This window comes from Trachurus trachurus, assembly GCF_905171665.1.
Source record: "Trachurus trachurus genome assembly, chromosome: 22".
NCBI classification, from domain to species: Eukaryota; Metazoa; Chordata; class Actinopteri; order Carangiformes; family Carangidae; genus Trachurus; species Trachurus trachurus.
This window is the reverse complement of record NC_139907.1, coordinates 29478527-29496420: the sequence shown is the minus strand read 5'-3', so window position 1 is coordinate 29496420 and position 17894 is coordinate 29478527. Positions and strand designations below refer to the sequence as shown.

Here is a 17894-nt window from a genome sequence, read left to right as displayed (position 1 = left end):
CGTAGCCAGTACGGCGGCCATCTTGGGACGGGCAACTCTCTCCCTCAGAGCATTAAGCCTCTGCTGCATGTTCTGCTATAATGACCACAACTTGCTCAGTTTTTGTCCGATTTCAAAACGGTTTGATTTTTTATGAACGTCTATGCAGTTATGATGCAGCATACTTAAAATCACGGATAATTTTAATCATGTCGTTTTTTTTTATAAAAGTAACATTATAGTGACATTATGCAAATAGTTAAAGTAATAGCTACATACTGATTTATTTTTCACAGAGTCATGAATCGTTTTTTTAGTGAAGATGAGTGGATCACCTATCTACTGCACTGTAACTGCAGCCAGAGTTGCCCGTTCAAATATGGCCGACTGTGAGCTACGCCTGCGTGTAGTCCGATCTACCATAGATATATATATAAGAAGACTAGATGACTCACCCACCGCTGCTGCCCAATGACACGGCATAGCCAGTACGGCGGCCATCATGGGACGGGCAACTCTCTCCCTCAGAGCATTACTGTAAGCCTATGGTGCATGTTCTGCTATAATGACCATAACTTGCTCAGTTTTTGTCCGATTTCAAAACGGTTTGATTTTTTATGAACGTTTATGCAGTTATGATGCAGAATATTTAGGATCACGGATAATTTTAATAATGTATTTTTTTTTGTAAAAGTAACATTATAGTGAGATTATGCAAATAGTTAAAGTGGCCTAATAGCTACATACTGATTTATTTTTCACAGAGTTATGAATCGAAAAGATGACTGGATCACCTATCTACTGCACTGTAACTGCAGCCAGAGTCAGAGCAATTTGCCCGTCCTCATATGGCCGACTGTGAGCTACGCCTGCGTGTAGTCGGATCCACCCCCTTGCAATCTACCCCCTTGCCCCCCAGACCTACCTGTGGTTTTGTTCCTGCTCCTGGGTTGGCTCTGCTTCTTCCTCTGTGCTGCTGGTAGAGCCGGAGTCGGGGTCAGTTGTCAGCACAGTGCCCCCCTGTGGTGAGTACAGTGACACATCGGGCCTCCGCGCTGGCGTGGGGCCTTTCGCCCCTGCACTCTGATTGGCTAATCCTGCTGCAGCCTGTTTGGGGCCGACAGGCAGGTCTGAGGAAGTAGGTTTCCTCCTCGGTGGAGGGACTGGACGGGACGGTCTCTTCACTGCTGATGGACACTCTTTTCCCTCCTTCTCATTGTCTTTCTCTCTCTTCTCTCTGTCTGTTTTATTCTCCTCTTCTTGAGCTTGGCTGCTGCTCTCTTGTTCACTCCCCTCACCCAACAGACCTGATTTTTGTCCTGTTTTCTCCTCACCTCTGTCTCCTCCCCCAGTTTTCTTTGCAGAATTTTGTCCCATCTCTCTCTCCGTCCCGTCTCCCACCCCTCGCTCAGCGCTCTTCCGTGAAGAGGTGCGGCAGAGAGGAGCGGGAGGCAGACGGGGAGCTGCTCGGCTCTGCGGCGGGGCAGGAGGCCTCAGAGGAGAAGGTGATGTTGACACTGACTTCCTCTCTTCTCTCTCCCCTCCTCCTCCCTTTCCTTCCTCTTTTCTTGCAGCTGCTGGAGTTGTAGTAGATGAAGTTTGAGACGAGGGGGGGGAGGAAAAGAGGAGGCCCATCCCTGAGCCTGTGCCCAGGCTGGGGGGTCGGGGTGGGGGGCGTTTGTATTTAATTTCCTGGTTGGTGGTGGTCTTGGTGTGACCTTTGTCCTCTGGGGTGACCTTCTGACAGGCTTCTCCGTTCTGCAGGGAGGGGGCGCTGTTCTGACTGGTGATGACATCAGGTTTGGGGACAGAGCAGTGGTTCAGGTCGTTGTTGGGACTCTGCTCTACAGTGACTGGGTTCACGTACAAATACACACTGGCCTGGTTCTGGTCCTGGTTCTTTGCCTGCTGGTTGACATCAGATGTCCAGAAATCTGCAAAACACGAAGACCAGAGTTTAGATTTCCTGCCCAGGCTCAGTCAGGTCAGCCCCCCCCCTTGGGCCTGTAGCTTACACTCTCCTATTATTTCAAATATAACACAGAAATATGAGAAAGGTGTTAAAGGACAATTCTGGGCAAATTCAACTCGGGGGTTGTATTTTCCTAACATTTTAGGTCTAAAAGAAGGAATCTGAAGATTTTCAGTTTAATTGCTCCTGTTTTGCAGTAGTTGTGTCTGTCACCGCATTGCCACGGCAGCGATGAATGGGAGCGGATGCAAGTTCCGCTGCTTGCCTCAAAGTCGCATTTTTTTTTCCACAGACAGCGTCAGATGGCTCCTCAAACATGCACCCAGAAGTTTATTTACTTCAAGTAAGCCGACATGTTTGTAAAACTAGATCTAATTCAAAGTCTCCCAGAGTCTCGCGTGAGACCCGAGTTGCAATAAGTTGTATTCAGGTGCAGTCGGAGCTACCGTTTGTGTCATAAACACAGGAATATCAACTCTTGACTTGCTTCAAGTGTACATTTTTTCCACAGACAGCATCAGGTGGCGACTCAAACATGCGCTGAGAAGTTTTTTTTACCTGAAGCAAGTCAAGAGTTGATATTCCTGTGTTTATGACACAAACGGTAGCTCCGACTGTACCTGAACACACCGAGCACGGCAACTTGGGTCTCGCGCGAGACTCCGGGAGACTTTGAATTAGATCTAGTTTTACAAACATGTCGGCTTGCTTGAAGTAAATAAACTTCTGGGTGCATGTTTGAGTCGCCATCTGACGCTGTCTGTGGAAAAACATTGCAGCTTTGAGGGCTGTAAACAGCCTAAGCAGCGGAACTTGCATTCGCTCCCATTCATTGCTGCCGTGGCGATGCGGGGACAGACACAATTACCGCAAAACAGGAGCAATTAAACTGAAAACCTTCAGATTCCTTCTTTTAGACCTAAAATGTTAGGAACATACACCCCCGAGTTGAATTTGCCTGGAATTGTCCTTTAAACTATCAGCAACAACCTAAGATGTTATGTGTATAATACAAATAACAAATTGATTCTTTTACAATGTCTAATACTTTATACATACAGTGGGTCAGGTTGTTCATACTTGTCTCTTTTCTTTATATTTTTCATTTTCATTCTGTGTTTGTATGTTTCAATTCACGCATCTCAGGGCTCCAGACTGCCCCTGAATGGGGGCAGGGCGTTTTGCCCCTACAATTTGAGACAGTGCAAGTACATTTTTCATCTGCTTGCACATGTGCAACCAGTACCAGCTGTTTGTTTTTAACACTCAAAGAATCTGAAATCTGTCATTACAGGTGGCAAGCCAAGGTGTACGAGGATCATGAATGAAATGTAAATGTGAATATTTGCTTTGGAAGACAGTTTGTGCCCCTATACTCTCTGTATGCGCTCCTAACATTTTAAAGGGATAGTTCAACATTTTGGCAAATTGGCCCATTGCCATAGTCCCTATAGTCATAGCAGTAGGTTCGTTACCTTTAATTGTCGGTGCAAGCTGTTTTTAGAACGGCGGAGCAGAGCCGCGAGCTGCTCAGAGCCACGCTACGGAGGCTTTCTTCATCAAACTCAGCAAATACACAATCCAACAACTCCAAAACGCTCTGGTGGACAAGTTATGACCTGCACATTCACCACGATATGAGATAATAACAGAATGTTACCAGACAGAGTTGTTTCAGAGGGAAATTCATGCAAAACCCCAGATGCTTGTTCCTGTCAGGGCAGTTTTTCGGCAAGCAGTCTCTGTATTTACCTCAGAAACAACTCTGTCTGGTAACGTTCTGTTATTATCTCATATCGTGGTGAATGTGCAGGTCACAACTTGTCCACCAGAGCGTTTTGGAGTTGTTTGATGAGTTTGATGAGGGAAACCAAGAAATCCCATGAGCCTCCGTAGCGTAGCTCTGAGCAGCTCGCGGCTCTGCTCGGCTGTTCTAAATCCAAATCCATATCTTGCACCAACAATTAAAGTTAACGAACCTACTGCTATGACTATAGGGATTACGGCAATGGGCCAATTTGCCAAAATGTTGAACTATCCCTTTAAGTTAGGGGCCACTGTGCTCCTAGTAAAAGAAGTTAGTCTGGAGCCCTGCATCTATGCATATCCATTTATCCAGGAAGCATCTCTGTTGGTATAAAATAGTGTTAATGATGCAGGCTCTCTCATCTCATATCACTGCTATATCCGGTTCTTTGCTGCAGCAAAGACACAATTTCATTTGACTAATGATGTAGATTTATCTACCTGCACCCATGGCAGAAAGGACTTCCAGCTCCTCTCTCGTAGTTGCCGTGGTAATGGCTCGGGGTAACCTCAGTGGGGTGGTCAGGATGTCCCTGATGGATTCGATTAGGAAGCATTTAGTGCAAGCGGAGAGTTTTGGTATAACAACCCACTACAGTCTTTCTGCTAACGTTGCTGCATGTGTGTTTATGCAAATGTGCGTTATATAATGTCCTTTTTGTTTTGTGTGCATGTGTAGGCGCGTTGTGTGTCTATGCACTTTGATGAATGTTGAATGTATCTGAATCATAACTGAAGTGATTATGTGCACAGGTGTATTTATAGTGGCAGGAGCCTTCATCATAAGCTGGTGCTGTGTTAATTACTTGTGGAAGGTGATATGATCTTAACCAGAGGGAAAGTCAAACACAACGTGCTTTTGGCTGATGACACACAGTTGGTTAAAATATTTGGTGTGTTCACATAAAAGATAAAAGCGTTGGTGGTGTAAGTGAAGCCTTTGGGAGCAATGACTTGAGACAAGCTCCTCCTGTAGCTGCTGATCACACCTGTTCAACATTTTGGCAAATTCGCCTATTGCCATAATCCTTATAGTCACAGCAGTAGGTTCATTACGAGGGACAGGGGACCTGTACTGTTCAGCTCACGTCTCTGCCCAGCGGATCTCAAAACAACATGCATCGATAATTAAAGGTAATGAACCTACTGCTATGACTATAGGGATTATGGCAATAGGTGCATTTTCCAAAATGTTGAACTATCCCTTTAAAGCTCAGGCGTATTCTCAGGATATGAGGTGTGAGTGTCTCCTCTGTTAATCTCACTGCATGTTCTGTATTGGTCTTGTGGAGTTGCCTTAGTTTGGCATCCATTCCAGTGAGTCGCTACAGAGCTTCACACACGCACTGCTGCTGCAGCTCTCTCTCTCTACACAGAGCAGCTTACTGGAATGATTGATGCATTTCTTTACTGTTCAAATCATTTCTGATTTATTAATGACAGAAAACATCACAAAAATGTCACTGTCTCACATGCAGCTGCCAAAATACAGCCTATTCATGTTGTTTCATGTCTGTATCATATTCACAATCAACATAGGCAGATAACTAGTGGAGGTTAGTTTTATGTGATGCTACCATGATGTGAATGAGATCAACAGGTCAGTGTGTTTGTGAGAGGTTGTACATCTGATCCTAGCTTTTTACACTTTTTGTCCAGCTGAACTGATGAATATCAGAATGTGACACATACATGAAAAAACAAACTGTACATATTTTAAAGCATCTAACAGTGACATTTTGATTATGTTTTATAACCAAAATAAATCAGAAATCAATTTAGAATGTCAAAAATCCAACAGTGGAGTGAAGGCAGCAGCCTCAGCAGACAGACACATCCAACACAGACAGTGTGTTCCCAGTGTTAACTCTTGGAGATGACTGTGTAAACCTATGAGCATTGTGCAAATCAACAATTCTCAGTAGTAAATCTTCTGAAATCTCTCAGTGTTTTGTAAAGGAGTTCAAACCCACACCACCAGTCTCATCTGATTGATTTGACTCTTGGTTTGATAGCTCCTGACACCAATTAGCTTTTGTTGTCAGTAGCCGACAGGTTCCTGCTTCACTGTGAATGTTTAAATGATGTTTTCAGAACAAGAACTAAGGCTGCAATTACCTTTCATGTATGACTGTTTTTGAATGTGTGTATGTAGTGTATATATGTCTAGGTACATGCTTTATATAGAGTATTTTTACCTGCTGGTGCAGTAGAAGTGAATCAGCTTGAAGATGTCATCAAAAAGGAGGGAGGAGCCCTCTAAGTGGACAACTGAGACAGAAAACAGAAGAATGAATCACTAACTGCTCTGACATGTTATCATTATCCATTATGTGAAGCTGCACTCATGTGTCACACATACATGTCTTGTGTTGTTTGACCATCAGACTGTGTACGAGCGCTGCTCCCTGTTCAGCAGACAGGCGCACTGACAGCAGCATTCCTTTGTCCTCCGCGCCGTTGACAAGGAAGGCCTGCAATTGTCAGAATGGAGAACATGTGAAGTGAAATACTACATCCGGTTAAACAGCTTGTACACACACAGTATGCAACAAAACAAATTGAAATGACTTATAAATAACAATTTCAAAATGAATAGAGCAATTTTCTACACAACAGCCTGTATTAAAATTGAACTCATGGGTTTTTAAAGCTGGATCTAGTGTTTTTGAGCTGTACTTGCCAATATTATGTTTTGTATTGTTTCTGGTAACACTTTATTTTACAGGTCCTATGGTTTCCTATAATTCTTTAAAGGTATATTGTATAAGAATTCCTCCCATCTAGCGGTGCAGTTGTAGATCGCTGCATTCACGTGAAATCGGTTAGATGGCAGACGGACCACAGCCGCTGCACGTAACGGCATAAACAAGCCTTTATGTAAACAAGTGGTCCGTCAGCACGAGGCAAAACAATACACGTGACAATATGTTGTCGTGGCGACGTCGTATTGTTTCCCTGACCCACGTTTTACCGGCTTTCTCTGGACTTCTGTGACTAAAATTACATCTGGTTTGTTACCGACGGCCGTCTTTCCGACTGCACCTGAATGCAGCATCAGAGTAACGCTCCATTCCTCCTCACTGCGTTACCATGGTGACTTTGCACCTTTCGCCTTTCGCCACCTCGACCTGAGCCGACAGCTTTGGTGTCTGAGTTTCCGGAGACACCAGCACCAGCCAGCAGCGAGCTTACCCGCTCCATGGAGATATGAATGATATGATCAGATAATTCAGAGCTGAAAGGAACACTTCACTTTGTTGATTAATATAATTATTGATGAATGAAAAACGTACTTTTGAACGAAATAATCGATTTTCGTGAATAGATAACAGGAGAACTCACACAATGTCCCTTTAAAGAGGGAATCATATACTTGTTTATTTATAGGAGAGAGAATACATTTAAACTAGTCCAGTCTGGGCAGAGAAATTGCCTTGGGTCTCAGCCAGGAAATATAAGAAATAAAATAAAATAAAACAAGCAAATCCACAAGCTTCATCACTTCACATTACCAACAGAGACCTCACACATGCAAAACCATCTGTTATGTCACCAGTAAAGCTTGCAGGCCTGTCCACACCCAGGGACACACAGCCTAGAGGGGTGAGGACCCTGAGCTTGCTGGGATTCTGTGATTACATTGATCACATGTCTTTGTCATGGGTGTCCTACAGTGTCCCCATTTGTAGAGCTCAGGCTCAGGCTCAGGCTCAGGGTGGGGAGTGTGTTTTGCTGCGTGGCTGTGATGACGTAGAGGTCATCTAACAGCTTCTGTTGGCAGCCCATCATCTCTCCTGTTGTCTTCACAGCCCTGGTCAGCTTGTTTTTATTTACCACAGTCAAGTGCCCCTACCAGACAAAGATATTTAAAACAAGGATGCTCTCTATCCTGCTGACATACTGTTCCCAGAATGTCATGACTGAGCCTGACTCCTTCAGGTTCCTCATTAAAAACAGTCTCTGACTGGACATCTCTCGTATAATACCAGCGTTGTCTGTGAAACTCAGTTTGTCATCTATGTATGCAATAGAGGTGACTGAAACAATGCCTCCACTCTTGTTGCCATCCCACATGGAAAGAATTTATAGGTCCTATATAAACTGCATATAGGTTTCATATATGCACATATATCCTCATGAGGATATATGCGCATATATGAAACCTATATGCAGTTTATCTGTGCATATATATGCACCATATATTAGCATATATGCGTACATGAAAACGGCCAATTTTATTTCAGCGCGAGTTGTTTAGTAGAGCCGTGGAGTGAGGGACAAAGGAAAACTTATATTTGTTTTTCCTGCAGCGTGGAACCCTAAAGTGAATATGCTGAGTAAAGATAGTTTGGAGTTGGAGGGGTTGGTGTGGGTGTGTAAATTATTGAGGATCCTCTCAGCTTAAGATAAGAAGCTATTGCAGACAGAGCCTGGGAGAGGAGGTCCTTCTAGTCCAGTACCTCATGCTGGATGGTGGGGTCCTTCACAAAGCTGAGAGCACTGCATGGTCACAGTGCTTCAGGTTCAATCTTTACTCTCTGCTGGTAGGTCTAACAGTCAGAGAGCCTGTCTACACCTGTCATTAAAATGTGAGTGATCAGATCACAAGTGGACACAAGTGATTAGCCCTAAATACAGGCACCAGGTGGTCTGAGACCAGTGATGCCAGTAACACGCTACTTAGTAACGCGAGTAATCTAACGCGTTACTATCTCCAAACCAGTAATCAGATTAAAGTTATTTATCCAAGTCACAGTGCGTTACTATTTTTTGTTTTGTCATTTTCCTTAGTAAAAAGATATAGGTTATTTCTGCTTTCTTCTTGCATCTCGGGGAGTGACACCCGTCCGCGACAAGTCATGTTTACAGCATGAAGACAACTCACGTGTCAAGCAGCCAGCGGCACAAACGTAAACAGCAATGAAAGGAGGAGAGAGATGCGCGTTTCTAGGTATTTTGAGTTTGTGTCAGCTAAAGACGACGGCGACAAAGCGTTAATGGGGATTTCCACCGGGTTCAGCACCACGGAGAGACGCCGCTGGCACGCTGCGCGAGTGGCAGCGATCAGCTGCTGTGACCACGGCGCTGACGGACCCGGTGGAAATTGAATTGAAATTACACATAGACTGTATATATGGGGGTTACAGAGAAAGTCACCACCAAACCAAAAAGCTGGAACTGAAAACCAGTAAATGAGGGAGAGAAGTTGGTCAGGACAGGCAGTAGCCTATGTTGGAGAGCAGGGGTGTCAAACATGCGGTCCGTGGCCCAAAACTGCCCCGGTGGAGGGTCCAATCCGGCCCTCAGGATGAAGTGTGAAAATTTGAAATTGCACATATTTTTATCAATACATGTCAGGTTGTTCATAACATGTTTTGTAAAAGGATAGTTCATTAACCGTAGAAATATCTTTATAATGTACTTAAACAAATGGAAAATTTAGGTTATCATGCTATTATCTTACTGGTCCGGCCCACTTTTCTGCTGTCTGTAGCCCCTGAACTGAAATGAGTTTGACACTCGTTGTAGAGGAAATGCTAACTTTCAAACTAACTTAGTTACTTTTAAAATCAAGTAATCAGTAAATTAACTAAGTTACTTTTTAAAGGAGTAATCAGTAATCAGTAGTCAGATTACTTTTTCAAGGTAACTGTGGCAACACTGTCTGAGACACATGTATCCACTTTTCTTTTGTAGTGTAAATGTTAGTGCGACGAAGCAGGAAATACGTCATTAAAGCAGGGCGTTGATGACAGCGCGGCCGAAGGAGGAGAGGAAATGGATGATGTCAGCGTACTGGTTGGTGTTCACAAGGCAACAGTTTCTAATATTTCTAATGTACTAATGCCATGTGCATGCACGTAACTCTAACACTTAGAAACACATGTTACAGACAGGTGTAAACAGCAGTGTGTCTCGCTGTCCACTCATGATCTGATCACTCAAGATGCATTTTAAAGATGGGTGTAAACAGGCTCAGAGACCTCTACAACACGTCCTCTCTGTGGGGACGACTGCCAATTCAGCCTGTCCAATCACAGCACATCTACTGTACAAGGAGTTCGTCACTGTCACTGTCAGAAGTCTATGATGTCCGTCCGTACGTGGTACATGTCTGCACGGTGCAGGTTGAAGTAGCGTTTCAGATCCCCTGCTTCTGGTTTGTTCTTGAGGTGATGTATTGGTGACTGCGATGTCATCGGTACATTCGCTGCCACAGCTCCTCCAGATTGACTGCTCCAATAAGTGTTTTCACAGTTCTGCAGGCTCAGACGTCCCCTCTGGGCAGACTTGTCATATTTGTCATTAACTGTTGTTATTGTGTGACCTGAACTCAGTGCTGAGCCTGAATACCTTACGCTTCACTGACTACAGAATGACACTTGCAGAGATATGAAACTGGCATCACTCCTCTCATCCAAGTCTTAGAAAGAGAGCAAGTCATTGGACTTTTGCTTTAGATGAATTAGATCTGCATTTTCTTTATAGTTGATAAATGGCTTATAATAGTCATTTCCATAATTCCTTTCATTATATTATTATTAGACAATTATGGAAATGTAAAATACAGTGTTACCCAATACGGTCTGTGAAACATTTGGCAAACATTTTCATTGTTTCATTTTAGAAGCTTTCTCAGTATTACTGAGTGTTACTACGACTCTACCACAATTTAAAGCCTTTCAGCTGATTGTGTGTAACAGTGTGTAGATGTGTGTGTGTGTCTCACCCCAGGCGTCTCCTTCTCCATTATACTAGTGATTTGGTCTTGACTGAGCGCTTTGGGTTGCCAGACGGAGGTACTCCCAACCAGGCGGTCCACAAGACTCAGCAACGGAGGAGTAGGAGAGACTGGTGGGATGACAGGGGGTGGTGGGAGGAGGGCAGGGGAGGAGGAGGAGGCTGTGGGAGACGAGGGAGGGGAAGAAGAAGAAGAAGAAGAAGGAGGAAAAGAGGAAGCAAGATCACAGGGGGCAGGGGAGGGGGGAGAGGGAGAGACTGGAGTAGGGGAGAGAGGAGGTGGGAGAGATGGGGGAGGGTGGTTAGAGAAAGGGGGAGGGACATTGGGCGGAGGGGGATTGGAAGAGAGAGGCGGAGGAGGTTTAGAGAGCGGAGGGAGAGGAGGGGGGAGGGAGGGAGGAGTGGACGGAGGAAGAGGAGGTCGAGAGGGGAGCTGAGCGGACCGCGCCGCGGGAGGAGTGGGCTTGGGTCGACACGGCCGGGCCGGAGGGTGTGAGGGCAGGGAGGGGGCAGGGAGGGGGGAGGAGGATGGGATGGATGGAGTTGGATCGAGTGCTCCTGTCAGAGGGGCTGCGTGGCTGTGAAGGAAGCAGAGGTCAAAGGTCAGGTGGGGAGACATGTTCCTATCTGATCTCAGCTTCAGTTTGCTCCAGAAACAAACATCTGCTCACCAGACTTTTCCGTTGTGATAACGTAAACATGAGCCACCAGTGAGCTTTAGGGGGAAATTCCATGAAAACACTTGAACCTAGTGTTAGTTCATCTCTTAAAGGGATAGTTGAGTTTTTTTTTTTTTAAAGGGACAACGAGGAGTTTTGGAAAAGCGAAGTGTTTTCACACTACATTTATGAGCCTCCGCACCGTGAAATTCTTTGACCGGCGCAAGACAGACTCATGTTTTCATTCATCAAGAATTAAAGTCAGAGGTTGGTGACGATCACATACCGTCGTAGTTCCGGCCATAAACAGCGATTCGGCGGCGTTATTCTCATGACTCGCCACGAAACCGAAAGTAAAGAAACGCTGGTCGGCTCGACCAGCATTTCCACCACCACTAATAATAACAAAATAACGATAGAGACAAAATTATATATTTATCGAAAATGGGCCCATTAACAAGTGTGGGTAACGTAGATTCATCCACTGTACTGCCCTCGCAGTGCGTGTGTCTATGCAAAGCTAGACAGTCAGTTAAAGGAGCATTATCGCAAATCCAAATTCTTAATTCGGCCACTAAATGGAGCCAGGCGGAGCTTATCAGATATAAACAAGTGGGCAGCTGTCAGAGAGAGAGAGAGCAGCCTCATTTAGTTATGGCTCCCCCCGACCCATCTTTTGCATATTTCAGCTTATTTTATGCTATTACTGCTGTATTTGCGATAATGCTCCTTTAACGAAACGGATAGAAGCTCCCCAAAAAAACCACAAGGCTTGATCTTTTCTTGTCCTTTAATGGAGTCCCCTATTTCTCCTCCTTCGTAAAACGGAAATTATCACAAATAGAAACACAATTTACTTACAGTACTTATTATTGTATGAATACATTTCAATTAGCATCCATGGATTAGCAAAATGAAGAGTTAGCATGTAAGCTACTGACAGCTAGCAAAGTATATTCAGCGTTAACATAACTAATCATGTCTTAACCACAAATACACATCATGTAACACTATTCACATACTATACTCACAGATATTCTCCAAGGCAAAAGCGTCCAACAATATTATTTGGCAGTCTGTTTAGCCGTCTGTGCTCACTTTTACACCTTTTGAATGAGAACTGAGCATAGACCAGAGCGGCATCTGAGAATGACTGAGGCATTCTGGGTAATTTAGGGGCAGCGCGGCATCCCTCCATTGAAAAGTTCAGCCAAACTGGCTTGACAAACTAAATAGTTGGCTATTAACAGGCTATTTACAAACAACACTTAGCCAAAACCTTTTCGACCAAATACGTGTAGCTAGATGTCCAGGTCAGAAATTTCTGGCCACTGTGTGGGGTCATTGATCATTGTGGGAGGCTAAATGAGCATACCGGTAGATTCATTAATTGTAGTTTTTCGAGATGGGTTTCAAGGAGGGTGTCAAAATAATTATGAAACATAATGCTACAAAAGAAACAAAAAATAAAACATTCAAAATGATTGTTAGTTAGTCTACGCTCCATCAAAACACAAAAAGCCACTGAGTGCAATTTAAAAATGCCGGGCGCTGCCCCTAAATTACCCAGAATGCCTCAGTCATTCTCATTTGCATAAAGATGCCCCTCTGGTCTATGCAACAGAAAAAACACAGCATAGCTGGACTTGACGAGCCGAGCGCTCACTCTGACGCGGTTCCTCTGAACCAAAACACATACTTTTTAGACCTGCTTAATTATCAACTTATGAACTTTAACTTAACATTTTAACTTTTTAATCCTCAAAGACAGTACATCCACATTAATATGAGACTTTTTTATTGTCGCAGAATTTTTCGTTCTGCCGCTGGAGAAACTCCTTGTTGTCCCTTTAAAGTGGGGTTGTATGAGGTACAAATGCCCCCTCAGTATAATATCAGCAGTAGACAGCTCTCTGCTCTCCTCCAGGTAGCCATAGCAGCTCATAGTGCTGGACGGAGATCCAGGAGGTAAACAGCTGTGAATGGAGCGTATGTTCGCTGCCGACAGGAAGTCCCATCTGAAGAGAATACGCCATATACAAATTATTTACAGTTACAGTTGCAGAGTTGCAGTTTATCTGGAACTAACCAAATCACTCAGTATTCCTCTGCGTACGTAGGCAGGCTCCGTGACGTATCACTCCGCCTCTTCCACTCACTGCTAAGTATCTGACCCAAGCAGCTCATAGGCGGAGTGATAATTGTGCGTCGTGGGGGAGAGCCGAGAGGTGTCTACTGCAGATCTGTACCTCATACAACCCCACTTCAAATAAACTCAGCTGTCCCTTTAACACTACCCACGTTCCCTGACCCGTCTGCAGCTCTCTGTCCTGGTGAAGATGTCAGTTCTTCTTCACTCAGTTCTTTTTAGTTGCTATGTGGAACATGTTAGCAATCATGCAGCAGTTATTTTGCAGTCTTGTCTTTTAGGGGTGGCAATCACCAGAGGCCCTGTGATAAAACATTATCTCCATACGATATTATTGTGATACGAAAAATATTGCCAAATTGCTTTTTTCAACTGCAAATGATGTCTCCATATGAAAACATCTGTTTTTTAATAAGATAAACTTCTTCAGATTGATACTTTGCGTCCGTATTGATACAATATCGCCATGCGTATCGTGATACTATGCTGTATCTATTTTTTCCGCCACCCCTATAGACCCCTTTGCGGCCTACGTCACTGTGACGTCAAGACGTTCACTGGAGGCAAAACAACTGACCCAGCATCTGTTTAGACAGGCGTCTACTGTGTACGGGACAGGTTTTAAATTCATTTTGAACAAATGTTATGCCGAGGTCGGGTCTTCGAGAACTGTAGCAGGACTGAAGCAGCTTAGAAACTGCTCAAACAGGCCATCATGGGCTTTCAGAGGTTTAGTACATTTACAAGAACTACTGTAGCAGAAAATAGAGATGGACCCGGCCGGCGTCTGTTTGAGACTTAGCTTTTATTTGAGAATTTACGGTACATATGACGTCTGGAGTCAACTTTTTAAAATAACACTCACGGTCTCTGAGGGTGGGTGTACTAACATATTCACTAAAATATGACTTTTCCTTGTCCATTCTTGAAAAAACAGTCCGTTAAAACATGCTAACCAGCGTTTACAAGCTACGGCGTTGAAGATGTTTTGCCTCCAGCTAAGCCCCGCCCACCCGGATGTTTACAATCTGTGAAGGGATATATAGTCTGTTGAACAGCTACTCAAAACCAAAACACTAAGCAGTGATGTGTAGAACTGAGGGGACATTCAGAGCTGGAGATAATTCCCTGTGGGGTACCACTACAGGAAACACATTTCACATTATGCACACATTAATTCATCCATTTTTACTCTGTACCATTTAGTGTTGGTTAAATAAATAGTGCGTGTTTCTCGGCTGTGGATTAACACTGTGGTTGCAAGTATTTATAGCAGCAGAATAGTGCATGTAGGACTGATTAAAAATAAACTACGATCATCAGCCAGTGCAGCGGGTTAGTTATTGATTGTTTTTAGCGTGGTGCTTCATGGTATGTGTGATGTATGCATCACGATCAAGATGAAGCAGTTGTGTACTAGCCATACAGTATCTTCCCTACAATCATTAAGATTTGATAGTGACACACTGTTGCTACACAACATGCTACATGTTAAGTAGCCAACCACAAGACAGGTTTCAGCACTTCCTCTGTTTTGCTGCAGTTCAACCCAGACCTCTTAGCCATTTCCTGGATGAAATACTACATCATATTAATATTAACTCTTATCACTTCTGTCTCTGCTGTGTCTGCAGTTGGTCAAACAATGCAATCACATCCTTTCAATTTGAGCTGAATTGTTACAGCATGTTTTAGCACCGGTACGACAGTTTACCTCTCTGTTTGTGACGTTAAATCAGCTATCTTACGCAAACTGCAGTTGATTTGCGTTGCATCAAGGAGAATGACATAGTTTCATGCAGTGGTTGTGTCTTCTCAGCTTCTGCTTTATACTGACAACTGAACTGTGTGTTGAGCAAGAGTAAAGAAATACTCCCTTAGTGTTGGAAAACACTGCGGTCAATCCCATGATCCATTCAGGCCCAAGCAGCCAGCAGCTACGTTTTACCACACTAAGCTATGTCAACTTGTAGCAACACTGTTCTTTTAAAGGGATAGTTCACCCAAAATACAAATCTCACTCATTATCTACTCCCCCTCATGTGGACTAAGGGCTGGGAGAAGTTTCAGAGTCCTCCGTGGCTTCTCTGAGTTACAGCGGGGCTCCGTGCAGCACTGCATGTCCATATGACAGTTGCGAACGGACACACCAAAAAACATCCAAATACCTCCATACTGCTCGTCTGTAATGTCCCTCTTGTATTGAAGCCCCGACATGAGAAATTGTTCCGAAAATAAATTAAATAAGTCTATATTTTAAGCTTGTTTGTAGCGGAAGCTCCCAGCACTGCTCTTCCTGGTCCGTCCAAATCTTGCACGATTTGCATTGACGCCCAGTTCACAGCTCCACAAATCGCGCAAGATTCCGGCAGAGCAACACTGGGAGCTTCCGCTACAAACAAGCTTAAAATATAGACTTATTTAATTTCTTTCGGAACAATTTCTCATGTTGGGGCTTCAATACAAGAGGGACATTACAGACGAGCACTATGGGGGTATTTGGATGTTTTTTGGTGTGTCTTTTTTTTGGGGTGAACTATCCCTTTAAATGGACCATAGGCCCTTGTCTTTCAGAGGCATTCAAGGTTTGGTTCATCCAAATACAATATGCTTTCCTTTATGTCATCACTGGACATGATTTTTTTCCCCCACTGCATTTTTATAAACTCTCATCTGATAGGTGAATAATGCTAAAGGGATGTGATCCTGTTTCTTTGTAATTTGGGGGAACTTTTAAAAGAAAAGCTAGAATATGCTGAATGAATTACTTCAATTCAATTTTTGTTTTAAAGCTTCCAGGCTACTGAGGGTGAAATCACTTGAAATCACACAACTAGAGACAAAAAAAACCCCAAATCTATGCTGGCTCACATGGAAGGGATAGAATAACTATTAGTCAGCTAAATCTCAGAGCTGGAACAGCAATAGAAATTGCTGTTGTCAGTAAAAAGTTCAGCATGGACATCCTGGATCATACTCAATGAATAATAGGCTATCTTCATTTGTTAACATCATATTCATTACATAAATATGAGCTTTATGGATAAATATTGTTGCTTGGACTCTACTTTAGGCTTAGTTGGTTATTACTTTACAACAGATTGATATTTCACTAATGAAATGATTTTGTGGGATAAGATGCTTAATCTTGCTGCAATAACGGTAAATGCTACTCATAGATATAGCTACAATACTCAAAAAGGGTGTAGCTACTGCTTGAAGTGCATTTAGCAAAGAATACTTGAGTGCTTAACTACTCAGATTTTCACTGATCACTTGACCTAACATTTTCATAGATTTGTTCTTCAGCATGGAGATGTTGTAATAGGAAACAACTGGAACTTGTAACACTGTAGCCTGCTTGCACAGTTGAATCACTGAGACAGATTCCTCTGACCTCAGACTTTTTTTTTTTCTGTCTACATTTACAACTGTTGAGTCCCGGGAGCTCAGTAACAACTTCCAACCATTAGCATTCTTCCACAGAGCCAGTCATCAGCATTCCTCTCACACCCTGAAAACTCTTCTTTGATGATTTCTCAAAGATCAGGATATTCCAAAAAAAAAAACCTCAGAGAAGCCAATGACCTATATATTAGTGAGTGAGTCATCACATCTGTTTTTTCCTCCCCTGACCGTCGGACTTTTAACCCCCCACCCCCCCTCTCTCTCGTCCCCCTCCACTATCAGCACCGTCCTAACGTCTCCACACAGCTCGGTCCTGTCCCCTGAGTGTGTCCTCCCCCACGGCCACAGTGTAGTAAACTCACCCAGCGTCCTGCGGAGCGGGGCTGGGGCTGGCCTCCATCGTGTCTCCTCACACCGACTGTCCTGTCCTGTCCTGTCCCGTGTTGTCCGTCAGCCTGTGGGACTGGGCTCCATGGGGAGAGACCGCCTCCTCCGCCGCTAGCTGAGCTGGTTCCTCCTCCTGTCGGTCGGAGCGCGACTGAAAAAGGAAAAACTACAAAGCGAAGGGAAAAAGTTTGTCTCTGTGTCTGTCAGCCTGTCAGCCCTCCCTTCTGTCTCTGCACACACTTCCTGAGCTGGTCGACAGGCAGGAAGAAACACAACACTTGGTCAAACTTCCCCCTGCCTCTTTTTTTTCTCTCTTTTTTTTCCTCCTCCGACAAAACGTCTGTCTCGTGCGCGCCCTACCGCAGCGTCACTGAGCACTTCACCAGTCATTCAAATGACCTGCTGGACAAATCTTCATGTTTGCATTTTTTCCTCACATCATTAATTATTAGGCTATATCAGAGTCAGAGGATCGTGCAAACAACAAGTAGGCTACGGCCTAAATATTTAATGTAGTTCTTTAATCCCACCCCCTCCGTCTACATTTAAAACTTTCCAGATGCTGCGAAGGAATGCACAACTTCATGTTTCCCGCAAGCTTCACTCTTTTTTTTTTTTTTTTTTTTTACCCCCTCCATTTTTCGTCTTCGCCCCACCCACTCCCACATTCACAACAAAAAACCCATGTTTATCAGAAAGGTCTTTATTTTATTTTTTTTATTTTACCAGAAACCACTAGAGTTGGAAAGTAGCAGCCAAGTTAGACAGTGTCCATGTTAATGGAAAGTGG

At 43.9% G+C, this 17894-nt stretch overlaps 1 protein-coding gene across 2 annotated transcripts in view; it reads right to left on the bottom strand.

Annotated features, from left to right (window-relative positions):
* rin3 (Ras and Rab interactor 3) overlaps window positions 1–17608 on the bottom strand; it is a 36426-nt gene extending 18818 nt beyond the window's left edge. For both annotated transcript variants that reach the window (XM_083998293.1, XM_083998294.1), the window contains exons 1-6: window positions 17080–17608; window positions 10491–11079; window positions 6120–6231; window positions 5956–6028; window positions 4199–4290; window positions 905–1913 (exon numbers count right to left, since the gene is read on the bottom strand). In XM_083998293.1, coding sequence (XP_083854419.1) covers window positions 905–1913; window positions 4199–4290; window positions 5956–6028; window positions 6120–6231; window positions 10491–11079; window positions 17080–17117 — 1913 coding nt within the window. In that variant the 5' untranslated portion in view covers window positions 17118–17608. The remainder of the gene's footprint in view (window positions 1–904; window positions 1914–4198; window positions 4291–5955; window positions 6029–6119; window positions 6232–10490; window positions 11080–17079) is intronic.
* Window positions 17609–17894: the final 286 nt, after the last annotated feature.